At 44.6% G+C, this 17,160-nt stretch overlaps 1 protein-coding gene across 3 annotated transcripts in view; it reads right to left on the minus strand.

The window, feature by feature from the left end:
* Positions 1-409: 409 nt before the first annotated feature.
* lrrc4ba (leucine rich repeat containing 4Ba) overlaps positions 410-17,160 on the minus strand; it is a 57,876-nt gene continuing 41,125 nt past the window's right edge. Inside the window, exons 3-4 of one of the 3 annotated variants that reach the window (XM_026164147.2) lie at positions 14,414-16,385; positions 410-594 (exon numbers count right to left, since the gene is read on the minus strand). In XM_026164147.2, coding sequence (XP_026019932.1) covers positions 14,439-16,385 — 1,947 coding nt within the window. In that variant the 3' untranslated portion in view covers positions 410-594; positions 14,414-14,438. Of the gene's footprint in view, positions 595-6,211; positions 16,386-17,160 lie in introns of those variants that run through there. The other 2 variants (XM_026164146.2, XM_026164141.2) reach the window with 2 other exon arrangements.

Genomic DNA, 17,160 nt, shown 5'->3' on the forward strand with positions numbered 1-17,160 from the left:
GTCACCTGTTCCCTTCTTCCTTATTTTCTGCAATATGTGCAATGTTACCATGGTGGGGAGTCATAGTAAACAAAGACAAAGGCACAAGTAATTCCCGTTACCCAAATGGTCAGGCTCAGGCACCAGACTGCTCTAAATGCTGGATTTCTGTACAGGCATTTTTAAAACAATTTGGGTATGTCTGGTCAGACATGGTCATCAATAAGCACAGCAGCCACACCCACCTACTCTTCAAACTTTCTGTTCATGGTTCAGCCAATCAGGATGTTTTGAACAGCTGATATATGTAAGGGTTGCAAAAAAATATATATATTTTGAAATATGAGTCAAGCAAAGTTACCCTTTGAGGTCTGTCATCACATATGATAACTCTAACCCTAATCCTACAACACACTTTGGGAAAGAAGCAATTATTCAAATCAACTTTATTTATAAAGCGCCAAATTACAACATTCACTTCAAGGCGAATATAAGGTAAAGACCCTATGAGAATACAGAGAACAAGAAACTTCTGGCCGAACCAGGCTTAGGGATGGGGGGCTATCTGCTGCCACTGACTGGGTGTGAGGGGGAGGAACACAGGACAAAGACACGCTGTGGAAGAGAGCCAAAGTTTAATATAGTAACATTAAGATTAAAGATTGATGTGTAAACACATAGTGAGTGAAACACTCTATAACACTATATGTACTATATTTTTTAACAAAAAGGAAAGTTTCCAGCCTCATTTTAAAAGTAGATGCTCTGTCTCCTGAATAAGCACCAAATATTTTAAATCCCCACTGATAGCAAATGGTGCTTTGGTATATCAGTCTAAAGCAAATATCTGCATAGTGCAACATAGTCAATGTATGCATGGTTATTTTGTTGGCTTCAGTCCTTTTTTGTGGTATAAAACTTGTATGCATCAAATTGTCGATAAAATCATCATAACTGTAGGGTCCATGAGTTGAAACAGAGATTCAGTGAGCCTGCATCTTGCTGTCATCTTAAATCGGTCATGTGATTTGGACATGCCGGCACATCCATGGACTCCAGAGGGTTAGAGTCCAAGGATAAAAATATGAAGTTGGAAATGAGCATACAGCTACACATTAAAGTTGTAGAAATCATGATGACAGTTAGCAGAACTAGCTGTATTCATTACCTATCTCAGCTCCATTGGAGCAGTTGAGCATGCTACTACCATGGATCTGTTAAAGCCAAATTAATATCTGTATGTTACAGACTAAGTGTCTTGGACGCTTGTGACGACAATGCTAAAATGCTAGCTAGCTTGGTTAGCTAACGTTCAAAAACAGACACTTCCTCATTTGTAAGAAACGTAAAAAAATATAAAACACTATTTAATACTACAACTCTATCCTTCAGCAAGAAGGTTCTGAGAATTAATTTGTGGGCCAGCTGGGACCCTTCTGTGGGTTCTTTAGTACTCTGGCCTCCTCACAGTCAAAACACGTGCTTGTTAAGTTAATTGGTGCTTCTAAATTGGCCTTAGGTGTGAATGTGAGTACGAATGGTTGTCTCTTGTCTCTCTGTGTTAGCTCTGATGGACAGGTGAACTGTCCAGGATGTTTTCTGCCTCTTGTCCAGTGACAGCTGGGATAGGTTCCAGCCGGGAGACCCAGATTTCAATTAGCAGTTAAGAAAATGGATGGATAGCCTTCTTGAGAAGACCTTTGGTGCACAGCTGTTATTTGTGAGAGAACCTTGATTTTCATTTTGACAAAGTAGCAATAAATAAAGTTCAAAATGAATAAGCATTATGTTCACCGAGGCTCAAAAAAGGGCTAATTTTGAGGTCCCAGTGAATGTCAATAATGGGATTGAGATTAACAGTGAATTACCACTTCCAGTGACGTAAAATCTCTATTCGAATGCCTGCCAGGTTGCTGAATCCACCCACGGGCACCCACGTGTCTGATAATCTGATAAACATTAATTTTTACACAACAAACACAGTTTGTGTCACCATTAATCATGTCTGCATGTTACAGCGGGTACATAGCACACTGCACATATGTCACACCGAGATGCGGCGCCTCGATACAGTATGCAGGATGTGTCATAGGTTGCACGTGTCATCCTGTCTTCATTCTCTCTCCCTCCATCTCTCTCCCGCTCTCTCGAAACCTGCTTTCTAATCAATAACTCATCTCTCGATGTCGATTCCCCTCTACCCCCACAGGAAAACAAATGTCCTTCCACAGGACAAACAAAGAGAGGGGAGGATGATGGTGGCAGGGGGTGAGGAGGGATGGCAGTGAAGTAAAGAGGTAAGTAGATAATTGAGAAAATACTGTAAACCCAGTGAAATGGCAAAAAAGCCTGTTGCAGTGAAGAGGAGGGGAAAGGTGGAGAGGACATGGGAGGGAAAGATGGGGAGTAGAGTTACAGAGGGAGGTGGAGGGAGAAGGATTAAACGGGCAGCCATGGGATGGATGATTAGCCCCTGTCTCCAAGGTTACACTTTACAACTGTATCACTGCAGAGCGGGACAGTGGTGATGTGAAGGAAGAGCGAGTGTGGGGCAGTGGAAGGGTGACACGGACCGTTCATCACACCAGAATGAATTAAAGAAGACAGAGACACCTCTTTCTGGCTGTGACCTTCACATCCAGAACTAACTCCAGCCTTGACCTCCAGACGAAGCTCACCTCCCAGAGTAACCATGCAGACGACGCCAACGTAGCATAAGCACCAGAGCAGAAAGAGAGACAAATGGCAGTGAGGAGCAGAGTGACATCCGACGGGCCCCAGAAGGGAAGAGGCAGGAGGGAGAAATCACTTAGATTCCAGCCAACTGCAAGAATTGGCCTTTAAAAAGGGAAGGAGAGACAATCCCCCCCCCCCCCCAAAAAAAAAAAACCCCAAAAACTCATTTGGTCCTCCCTTTTCCTTTTTTTCTCCGCCTCTTTCTCAAATCACTATTCCAATCCCCCCGTCACTTTGTTCCCCACTGCCTTCAATCACAACTATTTTAACATAAGTAAAGCTGAGAGAGAAATAGACTCTTGTGATTGAGTTGCATGCTTTTGCCTCAGTGTTTTGTCACATATAAATTGCCCTGGATTTCATGCAGTCTGTTCTAATCTTATACATACTGCTGCTCTACCCTTGAGTCATGTAGATACTCGTGTCGGTGAGGTGAAAATGAGAATTGTTAGGTGGTTTTGCATAATCTATTCAGTGCGGTCGTGGACTGCACTCTTGATAGCATGTATGCAAAAGGAGGTGGCGTTGTATCAGCATTTTGAAGTTCCACCACATGACTCCACTGGAAAGAGCTAGCATTCGCCTTACTGATATCCTTCCACCATGCACTTAAACTAATCCACCCATGCAGAGGACGTGTCACTTTTTTTTTTCATATGGTAATACAAGTTACATGATGTTCATGCAATTCAAACCTGTTTTATTTAACACTGATTGTGCACAGACTTCATGCAAAAGAGGACAGTGCTTGTTTGCATTCCCCCCCTTCATGCACACACCCACACAAAGGCTGGAGGAGTAATACATAATGTGTAACTGGATTACAATAATCTGATTACAGAATTTACAGAATTTTGGAGGGGGGGAAAGGAAAAGCTAAGATTACATGCTAGATTACAGCTTTGAAAAAAGAATAAATACGTCCTGGTTTACATGTCAAAGCTGCTTGAAAGAAAATGGAAAAGTTCATGTATTAGATTTGAACAATTGGAGTAATCTGAAACAAGTAAAGCCAGATTGCAGTACCTACATATAAAACACCTTGGCGAACAAATTCACACAGTGCTGAATATTTTTAGTATTTCTGCACTGTTGCTTTGAGGTAAAGTTATATTTCTCTTTATTTTCATGTACGTCATAAGCCCACGTCAACAGTGCCAGAAGGGGGAGACAAAAGTTGTGCACTGCAGATATAAAGGCAAACAAAGTAAGAATGATACATTGGGTCTTGAATGCTTCTAAAAAATAAATGAGGCATTTTAGGCCAATTTATTAGACTTGATTTTTCCACAAGGGAAACACCAAGTCAAGTTTTCACACTGGATGCTGTCTTGCATGTTCGAATGATACAATATTTAAAGGTTTTCCCTTCAAAGCTGTGTTAACGGATTTACTTTACTGACTCTAAGGAATGTTGGTCTTTTGATTTTGCTGGTCAGTGCACCACTTTGATTCCAAAAACGATTTGATGGCTTGTTGCGAAGTTTTTTTATAAGGTTCTATGGTCCCAGTGATGGATAGGAATATGTTTTTTTATCCCTTGGCAACACCATGAAGTGCACATCGTAGTGCACATCGTAGTTTAAGGTAAAATGTCTTAAACAAAAAGTGCCAGCATAACATTTCATTTTTGCAGCTATGCTATGCAGGCAGTCTTCAATGCACGTGCAAATTTTAGTTTAAATTTGGCGAACGCTAACCACAACTGTGCACTTTGCCTGCACGTTGCTTGCTGCAAACCACTGAAAATAATGAGTGTCAGATCAGAGCGCAGGCAGGTGCTAGATCCTGTCCGAAAGCACCTTAACAGATCTGCTACCTTGGCTCAAAATTATCATGTTTTTTTAAATATACATGTTGCTGTGCAAGCACGATTTTAGCACTGCAACTTGCAAGACCCAAGACCCATCAAGTCTTTGATCTATTAGCCATCTCCAGCAGAGAATCATTGATTATGTTTCATTCCTGATTACATTATTGAACACGTTTTAAACCTGGACATTTAGAGAACTGTTCAATGCCCCAGCTAGAACACTGAACATTCTTTTTGAGGAAAGAGACATATATGCATGTTATCTGTTTTCTCGGATTAATTGTGCTCAGATCTCGACAGATTTGCGGCAATATTTAGTGAAAAATATCTTTTCAGAACTTTCATCCATAGTTTTTCTCAAATAATTATCTGGTCCAGGGCTGCAAAGCTGTTTTAGTCATAGGACAAGAGGCAGTATGCCCGTCTGTCACATACAATCACATCTTCACCCAGTTTAAAATCACTAATTAAACTAACATCAGTGTCGTGGGGCGATCGTGGCTCAAGGGTGTTCGTCTTGTAATCGGAAGGTTGCCGGTTCGAGCCCTGGCTCGGACAGTCTCGGTCATTGTGTCCTTGGGCAAGACACTTCACCTACCGCCTACTGGTGATGGCCAGAGGGGCCATTGGCGCGATATGGCAGGCTCGCCTCTGTCAGTCTGCCCCAGGGCAGCTGTAGCTACAATTGTAGCTGCCTCCACCAGTGTGTGAATATGAGAGTGAATGAATAGTGGTATTGTAAAGCGCTTTGAGGGGTCCCAAAAAGCGCTATATAAATGCAATCCATTATTATTATTATTATTCTTGGAATGCAGCTGGAGTATCTAGAGAGAACCCACGCAGGAGGGACATATGCAAACTCAGAGTACTTTGGAGTTTTGAGTCCCCAGTTTGGACCTTCTTGCGGTGCTTCATCATTGCACCACTGTGGATGGATGGATAGCACCAGACCTTGGTGCTTTTCTTGTCCACTGTCAGGCAGATAGCCACAAGAATTATGATATTAAAATTGTTTATGATAGACTTTATTTCACAAACATGACAGGAGAATCAGTATCACAGTAAAGCGGATTAAACCTAACACACCCCTACACCCATAATCTGCACCCATACACGCAAACGCACATATAAACGCACACAAATATTGTAAGCCAATAATTGTAACCCTGAGTCAGTACTATTCAGAAGCTGACCTCTTGGCAATCCCCCAGCCAGCACGAGCTAAGTGTTCACCGCAGGCTAAACAACATCCCACAGAACAACACACGCAGACATGCACCCACGTGAACACAAAGACACACAGGCATACAAGCAGACGTAGGGCGCAGGCGTAGGTCAGCAGCTCGGGTCACAATACACACCCTGCAGCCAGCCGGTCCACAGCCTCAGTGTCAAATCAGGTTTAACACAGTGACACAATCTCTTGGAAACACACTGCTGCAGCACGCTGAGGGGAAAAAAATGATGCTGACTGAAGGAAAATAACAGCGACATGGAAGAACACACACATTAAGAATTCACATGAATTCATTCACACATATGCGAGGCAAAATAACCTGCGGAAACAACATTTGTTACTCTAATGATGTGGCACACATGGTCTTCCACTTTTTTTTTTCTGTCTCACTGATTTTCATTAATAGACCTACAGTCATAAATAAGCAACACGATCTCACATTGCAATTTGTGAAAAAACGTTATTTTTATTTCATAAATTTCTCAGTATGGCACATGAACAGAGATCGAATGTTCTGAAAAAGATTTGGCACGGAACCTTGAAGCAGAACAAATCCACCGTTCTCCACACACACCATCTCTCTCTCACACACACACACGCACGCGCACACACCCCTGTGACATGTTCCTTCAGTGTTAATATGCACATCTGTGGTTATAACAGGTTAAAACACAGTCTTAAAAACAATCACAAGAACAACCATAGTCAATATTGCAGAAGAAAAGCTGAGGAGAAACAAAGAAGCAGATGGAGGCCATGTTTAATTGAACAGAGGGAAGGAAATATCAGAAGCCTTGGTTTGTTGTGGGTTTGTTTTCCATTTTCCTGAGAGAGGATCGGAGTGGTGCAGGGGGCTAACCTGGAGCACGACTGCACGTGTACTTGTTTATGTATGGGAGGATTAAGGGGTTAATGCAGAATCACAACATCTAGCTGCAGGGGGGGTGGAAAATGGCAGTAGGAGAAGGTGGGTGGGGTGAAACACCAAATATGAGGTAGATAGAGAAGAGCGGAGGAGGAGAACAGAAGGGTTAAGGGGATGAGAAGCATGAGGGGAAGAAAGGGGGATAATGTAAGACGTACTCCTGTGAGCAAGCAAGCATACGAGTGTGTGTGTGTGTGTGACTCAGAGGGAGAGAGAGGGGGGAGAGGCTGTGACTGAGGCTTTAGCTACATTTCTTAAGGAGAGGGTGAGAAAAGGCAGAGAAGCAGGAGAAGTCAGCCATGCTCCTCCTCTGCCTCCCTTGGGTCGGGGACAGAAAGGAGTCATTTCCCCTCTGGCGCTGGGTGACATATAAGCACCACAGCGGCCCTTCCTCCTTCATGTCTTTATCTCTGCCGCACACAATTACACAAACACGGATACCGTGCGCACTCGAGTGCACACAAGCACGCACGCAGCCCACTCGGACGTATGCATAAATATGCATACTTATGCCACTCATGCGGCTATTACACAAGCGCACACTGAGCTGGAGCCTTACACTGGTGCACACACATGCAAACACACTCGCACATGTAGAGTAAAAAAACTGTACAGATATGGAGTGACAGGATGTCTCTCATTGTCAGCTTTCATTCCTCCTGTCATCCTCGTCCCTTTGCAGTCTATCTCTCCTTTCGCTTTCTCTATTTCTGTCTACTCTGTCGTCCCTCGTCACTCTGTTTCCTTTGGGCTCAGAGGGTGGGGAAGCCAGAGGCGACAGAAGCTGTTGCGTGGTAAGCAGGCTCTAGCGAATGTGGCACTGGCATGACGGGATGCACAGAAAACGCCGCAGCTTGAGCACAATCGAGGCCACTGCGGTGCCCGTCGAACGTCGCTCGTAGCCGTTCTCGAGCATCAGGGTTAAAAATATAACTTGAAAGGTTGGTGTCACATAGACTGCGAGCAGAAATGAGAGCAGACATGAAATGAGGGTACTAAGGGCCAGACCGGATAAATAAATCAGCACCAATGAGAGAAGCAGCATGCCTCACTGGCTGACATGAGGGGGTGGAGACAAAAAAGGGTAAAGAAAAATCAATATCTCCAGTAAAAGTTTATTTCATATTGATGACTGTTTACAACCGCTTCATCTTTTTCTAAACTTGAGAGGATGAACCAGGTCTGATTCAAAGCTCAGCCGGGGAAGCCTTAACTGGGTCAGTGCTGATTTCTACTCTAGTTTCACCTCTCCGAGACCAGACACCGTCTGACTTGACACTGAGTTGACATCCAGTGAGGGTTTGACCTCATGTCCTCTGGGGGCTCTGTTGCCTCAGTAGACAGATAAGCGGTTAGACAACTCCATTATCAAACCACCAGCCTACATACATATGGCTGTCGCTATCTCCTCCCTGCCCCCCATAAGGTGCTCCAACCAGACCTGAATTTACACTTCAAAGCGTTGAAATGTACTCCGTGGCCCCTGCCCAGCTTCAAACAAACATCACACACACACACACCAGAGTGCGAATATGATGCCGAGCCAAGGCTCCCAGAAACAGTAAATCTGGAAGCTAGACTGCTGTGGATAGCAGGGAATATGCGTTTGGAAACTTAACTGTAAGCATGTCCGCTGAGAGGAGCACAGCTGCTAGGTCAGCACATCCTTTAATAGTTACGAGCTTGTTCAGGCCACAACACAAGTCCCCGAGTCGGCGCTCATCACAAAACAGGAGGGGAGTTTTCCACAGCGCTCGAGGGCATGAAGTCTCTCCAGAAGTTTCCAAATCCCAACACGAGCCACAACATCCCAGATTGTTCTCAAAACACAAATCTGCATTTGAAAGTGCAATATGGTCGCTGTCAGATGAAAACCTTCCACAGCCCCAAATGTCAGCTTTTCAGGATCTAAGAAAGAACGGGCCTCTTTTGTGGAGTTCTGAAAAGGTTTCACTTCCAAAACGGCCTGTAGCGTCTAAGAACAAATACTAAAATATAATCACTCCACTGATGTTCAAAACTGCAGTTGGAAGGTTTTCACACGACAACACTGATATTCTCCTTTATGAAGCATTCATGAGAAGCTCTGTGTTAAGCAGTGCTCCAGCTTTATGATTCCCATTAATCGGTACTTTACAATTACATGGGCTGTGAGCGTGTCCCATTTTGCTATTCACAGCAACTCTGTGGATTTTTCTCAGTTTTCCTCTGAGCTGCAGCTCAGCGGCCCTCTGACCCACAGCTGAGTGACACAGAGGAGATAGTCATCCGGGATGAAACACCACTCATCACTCTCACGTCACGGCCCACACACTCTGACAGCCCTCTCTGACTCCACACAGCTCAAAGCTCACAAGACGGCCAAAATGGACATCTTGCACCCGGCGCCATTGTTTCCAAGGCAACAAGGAAATAAGCCATGCGCTAATGTCCCAGTCGCTCTCAAATTACGGACACCTTCACAGGATGTAAAACACACACGTGTGGACTGAAGCATGATGGCAGCAGTTCAGAGGTTTGCATTAACCTTCGCTGCACTCAGCTGCAAATTGTTTAAGAAAGCTGCACCTCAATCAATAAATCACTCCTTCAGTCAGTGTCAAGAGGGCATGCGTGCCCTGGTGTGTGTGTGTGTGTGTGTGTGTGTGTGTGTGCACGTGGTTCTTAAATGTATAAGTACCCAAGTGCACGGTCAGGTTTGAAAAGTGGCTGCAGAGCAGGGTTTTCACAGTGATGACACAGAAAAAATGTCTTTGCACATCTCATCTCAAGCTCTGGCAGGAAAAAGAGCATCGCAGTGACAAAAAAAGTTCCTCAGTTCTCTCATAATGTGACTGAACACAGTGACCCGGGCATCTGAAAACTGGTGCCATCAAATCGGCCTTAGACCAGTGTGACGGCGATAAAGCCAGCATAGCGAGACAGGGCTGCTGCTGTTGGGATGGTGGAGTGGAACGGTGTGGGGGGGCTGGCTCGGTGACACAGTGGCACACAAAACACTGCTGCACTTATTAGAATCGCAGCACTCATCATGTGAGGAGACAAGCTGCAACATTTGGCTCCCGTGGACCGTCTTGATGACCGTGTGAAAAATAATAGCTATAACGATGCATATAAATTACAACCCGTTTGATGCTTCTGGCCTCTGCAATGTGGAGAAAATTAGCACTGGTGACTGCACATGCATCATTGACACCCTGTGTATCAATAATGCATTGAGTTCGGCTGTCACTTCTCTGCTATTTTTAAAGGGGGGGGGGGGGGGTGATAAAAAGAAATGAGGCAGCGTGATGCTCACACGGGGCTTGTAGTGCTGAGGTTAACATGTGTGCGGGGCTGCCCTCGGGGACAGGCCCTGTTTTCAAACAGTGCTGGTCGCAACAAGCGGCAGATTGAACCAGTGTCCTCCCATCTGCAACTACGCAAACCTCACCCACCGCAAGCGAGCTGCCCAAAAATCACTTCATGTGCAGCATTACTGTTATGACTAGTCACATCACCGTCAAGGTGATTAACCACAAAACAGCCACTGAAAATGCACATTAAAAATCACTTAAGCTTCGCCAACAGGCGTTTCCCTGAGCCAGGGCGAAACAATAAAAATAAATGGCACAATCCAAAACGCTAACCTTCATTAGCTGGCTAAAAGTGTGAGGTAAACATAAATTGCTGCTCATCTTGACCCTTGACCCCGAACTTGACAGGGAGCTAAAAAGACGATGAGGATTTGGTGAAAGAGGAGGTCGCCTCGATCGAGAGGACGTTTCATCACTCTTAGTATGCAGAGAAAGAGAGACAGAGAAGGGGGGGGGGCTGCTTACGCAAAAAATAAATAAAAAAATGTATTTTTACTTTAAGTGTCGGTGAGAGGATCACAAAAGTTGCCTGAAGCAGAGGGAGACAGACAGAGCTGGTTTAAACTGGGGATTTAAAATGGAGGTCTGACCGCCCCTCCTCCCTCTTCCCCTCTTTACACAACCGAGCTAGCAAAAGCCCACCTGAGCACGCACGCACCTGTGCAGGAGCGCACACACCGAGCAGCGCTGCATCAACAATGGTGTAACATCTCTTGCCATAAACAGCGTACCGCTTCAAATGTCCTGATTTCCTTGCCTTACACAACAGTACAACGGGCATTTTATAATCCAGAGCTGCACATGCACTAAACGCACTCAAGCTTGGACTCACACGCGCACATATTCTGGTGATTTTCACCTATTCCCCGAATGGGTGAATGAGCGGGTCCCTTCCTGCACAGTAAACACAGCATTTCCATTAGATTGTTGGGAGTGTGTTCAGTGCTCTGTGACTCAGACACTGCAGCACTGTGACTGTGTGTCTCCAGCTCAACCGCTGCTCTCTCTCTAACACCGAGCCTCAATAACATGGCCTCTGGTTTGTGCCACTTCACAGGAGCTATAGGGGCTACGCAGCGCTTTCCAAAGTGGCGAGCTACCACAGGCGATAGGCAGGGCACGCAGTATTTGAAGAATTAGGAGGGAAATAGCTTTTGTAACAGTCCTTGCTTTCAGCCACAAACCTGGCGCGCGCACACACACACCACACTCTTACCCACCAGCATGCCCACATGATAATTTCACTGTTATTTGCACACACAGAGGCAGATGAATATGTAAATAACTTGTGAGCAGAATATGGATCCCTTGTGCTTGGGAAGGAATATGTTAATGAGAGATGCAGGGTATGAGTGTTAATCACAAGTGCTGGGTGCATAAATGTGTGGTGGCCTATGCAAATTAAACACATAGGGGAGAGTGGCATGTAAATCGTATGATTCACTAAGAGAAAGTCAGCGGTGTGAGAAGTATAGTTGCTGGTGTAAACAAATCAAACACATTAACGAGGAACATTACCGGGGTGAATTACTTGGCATGGAAAAAAAGAAGAGGAGTTCTATACCCTCTGCTCTCGTCTGTTTAGCATTCGAAACCCAAATCAAGACGCTGTGATAAGGGCTGTCGCAGCAGCAACAGTTGCCAGGGAAACCTGATGGCAAGATGCTGAGGGTTGGAGGGTGGAGGGAGTTTTATGTGAGGACATGGGCACAATGCTCAGGTTGATTTGCTACCACTGAAGGAACACTGGCCGGCTCGTCGAGATATGGCACCTCAAAAGGAACGAGACGGACAGGAGAGGGGGAGGGCGACCGGCTGCCTTACGAGGAGCCGATGCTGACGGCGTTTGGCGCATTAGTCTGAGGGTGTAGTCATGGCAACGAGGTGTTGACATAGCGCAATCGCACTCTGAGCACTGTGATGGTGATGACATTCACGAAAAGTACAGAGCGAGTGTGATTGAGCTTGTAAACCGGAGCAGGGCCTTTCCTGTCCCCCTGTGCAGAAAATAAAAGGACCCAGTGCTGACCATTTCACATTCGCTATGTCTCATCTCAAGAAGAGCCAAAGGGACACAAACAGTGATACTACAAATAAAGTTGATTGTAACATAAAGGAGAAAAAAAATATATAGCCACCAAATTTCACAGACTTCCACTGCCATTTTATGTGCCAGTTTTTTTTTTTAATTTTAAAAGTGACCTCTGCTAACAGAACATCTCTCATAATTATAACCAGTGTAATTAGCTAATTATAATAACAATAACAATATTACAATAAAGATAACACTTGATTTAAAAATAAAACAAAAAAAATCAAACTAGATAAAAACCCAAAATGAAAAACACTTATCATAATAGTTTTGTTTCCTTTTTTTTTTTAAAAGAGATCTATAAGGTTCTATATTTTTTTTCATTTAATTGTACTTTTTCTTTAGAAAAAAAGTTCCCCCCATCTCTGTTTCCTGTACTGCACGTCACTTCCTTCCTCTTCACTGAACGAGCATCGCTTACCTTTAGAAATGCTTGGCAATGCCTGTCGTCCATTTAGTAGTTCCCTGCTGCCATGAAATCCACGCACACACGATAACACTGAGATACAGTTGCGAGATAATCCTCTGCAAAGATGCAGTCTTCGTCAAAGGTTCGTGTCCTGTCTTTAACGTGTGACAAACATGAGGGTTCCTGACTGCTTGAGACAGTTGGAGGAGTTGGTGAGAACTGGACTGAGGAAGCCATTTAGAGGGGGCCAAGTTATTTCCTGCTGATGCATGTGGAGTAGTGGCACGCCGTCCCGCTGCTGTTCATTAGCCGAAGTCCAACAGGATCAGTCATAAACAACTTCAGCGTCATATACAAATGAAAAAAAGTACTTTTCAGTTATTTGTAGGCACAAGTAGTAATAATAATAGTCGCATGAATGCTAATAATGATAACATAATCCCTTGGATAAATCTCAAATGATCGGCTGAAATCAAATCTGGAGACGTCTGTAGAGCATGCTAAATCAGCATGTGCAACATTTTGTGTCATTTCATGTGCTAATCATTAAACGTTCATTATGACAAATAAAGCTAAACCTTGTTATCATTATTACCGTTCCGATTATTATTATTAACACTCCCGCTAGGCTGTAGCTGTACCAAACGATGGAGAGCTGTTGTCGTATTTCGTATTTTCGCAGTAGAGCATAAACACGTCCCTTCTCCGGTGACCCTGTTTATGTGAATGCGACAGGAGAGGGGAAAACACGCTCTGTGGCTACAAAAAAGTCAAGACCAAAATAAATTCACTCAAACATTTTGTCTGTTTTGCTTTTTTTTGTTGTTTTTTTTTCCCCCACTCTCCCACGTGTCCTTATGCGGCACAGTCAGTGGCCATTTTGTTCCAAGTTGAGGGAAGTAGTAAGGGGGAGGGGGGGGGGGGGGAGGGCAGTGGGGTGGGGGGCACTAAAACAACTGTGTGTGTTTTTCTTTTTAATATATTCTTCAGACGTCGTAGTTTTTAGTCAGAAGCTTGATAAAGATTCTTTATAATTTACTTCTTTGAATGAAAATATATTTACGGTATATATAATATGTACTTTAGTCCTTTTTTTTAATACATCGCTCTTTGTCCTTCATGCCACGGGGTTTCTCTCCTCCCATGATAGCCCACTCTGTTGCTTTCTTCCCTCAAAGAAGACAGTAGCCAGTAAAGTGTGAAAGGGAAAAAAGTGAGAAAGTGAGAGAGAAGTGAAACCACTCGGAAAAAACAATTGCTGTTGTTTTCTCTCCCTGCAAAGTACTAGTCTGTGTTCTGAACAGTATCGCTGCTCTGCTCTGTATTTTAGTGCTTCCTGGAAACCTGGGACAGCACTGCTCACCCAAATCATTGTTTGTTATTCGGAGTCTCTGCCAAACACTAATCTGAAAACATGTTCAGTAGCCAATATTATGTCTCCCTCTAAATATATACACTGAGTGTGTCTGGAAATATACGAAGCTATCTGTAAAAAACATACAGGCTGTTGTTCATAGCTGTCCACTGGGTGAAAAGAGTTGGCTTGATCTTGGACTTTGGCAAAGACTATAGCGGGTTGCGCACATGATTGTGATTTTTGTGGTGATCGTTCCATGTGTTGGTGTCTGACTTAGTGTAAAATTATGTTCAGATGCTATTTGTGGGACTGATCAGATGCAGTACTGTCTCCTTCAGTCTTCCTATCTGCTTCTACCTGCCAAGATTGACAATACAAAGCAGCAACTACGAGAAATTTCATCTTTTTTTTCTGAAACCCGTCCACGAGGACGGTATAGGCTACAGTCAGTTCAAATATTCGCGTACTTTCTATATCACTGTCACTATCCAGCATCCCTTTCCTCTTACCTCATACTTCTACCCTCACTTTCACTCAGATTTGAGTCTCTTGCACATTTTCCTTGGAGCCACTCTTAAAAAGTAGTGGCTCGTTCTGGCCTTTCCCCATCAGGCCTTTCAGAGAATTGTGGAGACCCAGTTGAGGAAGGGGCACTGGGGAGGGCAGAGTGCCACCTGTCGGTGTTCCCCCACCAGTGGAGGTTGGAATCTGGGAACAGGATATGTTCTGTGACTGAGAGCATGGTGAGGGGTTGTTATTGTTGTTGAGGCCCACAGATCCTGTGCCCAGGCCCAGGCCCATCATGTTGTTGTTGAAGTGATGAGTTTTGTAGTAGTGGTTGAGGTGCTCCGATCGAGCCAGGTTGGGCAAGTTGACTATCTCTGGGTGGTGCAGCCTGAGGCTCTGGGTACCTCCAATTCCACTGCTTCCGCTCTGTGTCACGGTGGCTCCGCCTGAGATGCCGCTGCCCCGACCACTGGCCCCAGCGCCGAGCTCATCCTCCACATTGATGATCTCGATGGCACGTGCAGGGCCGTGATGTTTGTGCAGCTGGTGCTGCTTCCTAAGCTTGTAGAACACCACCAGCATCACGGCTGCCATGAAGGTTATGGCTACGAAGCAGCCAATGATGATCTTGGTGGTCTTCATCACATCATCCATTAAGGTAGCGTCTGTGATGGGCTCAGTGAAGGTGGGTCGAGTGGCGCGGGGAGAGGAGGAGGACCAGCTGATAGGCAGAGAGGAGTCTGTGGTAGCAACACCGTCTGGCCACAAATCAGAGGGAGTGGGGCCAGGTGGAACACGGATGAAGGTCTCATTGATGGCAACCAACGCATAATCATTACCTCCAACAGTATCCACAGTTTCCACAGTAACTGTTGTAAAATAGGTGTAATTGACACTAACATCAGCAGCAGTAACGTTGAGGACAGCGGTTGCAGTGGTATTTCCAGCAGCGTTAGTCACCATGCAGGTGTACTGGCCCGTGTCTCGCAGGGTTACATTGGTGAAGTTGAGCGTGCCATCGTGCAGGACCGATATCCGCACGCGGTAGGAGCCGTGGGTCATGAGAGTGCCATTAGGGGTGATCCAGTTGACGGATGTTGTGGATGTGCTCGTTCGACACTTCAGCTCGGCAGCCATACCCTCGGTGACATTGAGGTCTGTAGGTGGCTCCACAATGACGGGCGCATAGCAGGTGAAGTGGCTTTGGTCAAGCTCTCCAATGTATTTGCCTTTTAAGAATGGTGGAGCATGGCAACGAGCGCAGCAGGTGGTGTTGCTCGGCACCGTCTCTTTTAACCACCAACTAAGCCAAAGCACATCGCAGTTGCACACCCAGGGGTTGTGGTTAAGGTGTACCCTCTCTAGCTGGTGAAGGGGTGTGAAGAGATCGTGGGGCAAGGAGTGGAGGGAATTATGGGATAAGTTGAGCTCTTCCAGGTTTTTCAGGTCATCAAAGGCATTGCGCTCAATGACGGAAACCTGTGAGTGCATTAGCCACAGCTTGCGAAGAGAGACCAAGCCTTGGAAGGAGCCGGGACGGATGATCTCCAGCCTATTTCCTGACAGCTCCAGCTCTTCCAAGCGCACAAGAGCTGTTAGTTTGGGAATGTCTTTCAGCCCACACATGCCCAAGTTTAGGTACCGCAGATTGATGAGGCCAACAAAAGCTGCGTCTGAGATGAAATCCAACTTCTTGAGCTCACCCAGGTCCAGGCGACGTAGCGAGGGCACACGGTGGAAGGCATAGCCTGGCAGAGTCTCGATGGGGTTGTTGCGCAGCCACAGCTCCCGCAGCTTGCTGAGGTACTCAAAGGCATGTGATGGCACCAGCGTGAGGCGGTTGTCAAAAAGCTCCAGCGTGTTGAGGTTGGGCAGGCCATTGAATGCTCCAACTTCAATCTGACGTATCTGATTCTTGGACAGCTGGAGGATTTCAAGGTGCCTCAAGTGCTTGAATGTGTCCGACTTGATAACCTGGAAGGACAAGTAATGATAAAGTTACTGCAAAACATGTAGGATTATTAATGGAGCTTACTGAAAGAAAGGTATCTGAACAAAATGAAAAAAAGGAAGCTGTGTTTTACAGCAGCTATTTAAAACAAACTCGATTACACCTTTCATAATAACAAACCAAATACACTTATAAAATGTTAATTTGGCTGTCATGCATTAGTTCTCAATGAGAATGAAGATCAATAACAGCTTCCCTAAATGTTTAATTTGCTTTTTTATTTATTAAAGAATACCAAATGATATAAAACCTTTAGCAGACATGCAGCACTAATACTGACATTGTTTATTGTTTATTGTTTGTTTTTTTCCTTTTAGGGACAATGCACATTAATCAAGATTACTGTAATGTGTCAGTGTTTTCATTTTACAACTATTAAATTAATCTTTTAAAATATTTTAACTTATACAGAGAAGATTTTAAATGATTGTCAAACAATACCAAACAGCCATTTAACCAAAAAATGTCTCATTATATTACACATGACAATGGCAGAAAGGACACAGTGAGACAAAATAGAAAAAAACAAAAACAAAACAAAACACAAGCACGCAGCAACTAAGTGTGATAGCAGCTCTGGTTTCTTCTCTTGTGGTTATTTTAAGGTCTAAGATTACTTGCAGACTGTTATGCTCATTCCCACCTGCACATTTTTATCCTTGGATTTTGTCAGAATGCACTGATAGTTAAAAGTTAAAAGTTCATTTTAGCGCTCTCCCTTTAAGCTAAATCTCTTCT

This window comes from Astatotilapia calliptera, chromosome 4 (genome assembly GCF_964374335.1).
Source record: "Astatotilapia calliptera chromosome 4, fAstCal68.1, whole genome shotgun sequence".
Classification (NCBI taxonomy): Eukaryota; Metazoa; Chordata; class Actinopteri; order Cichliformes; family Cichlidae; genus Astatotilapia; species Astatotilapia calliptera.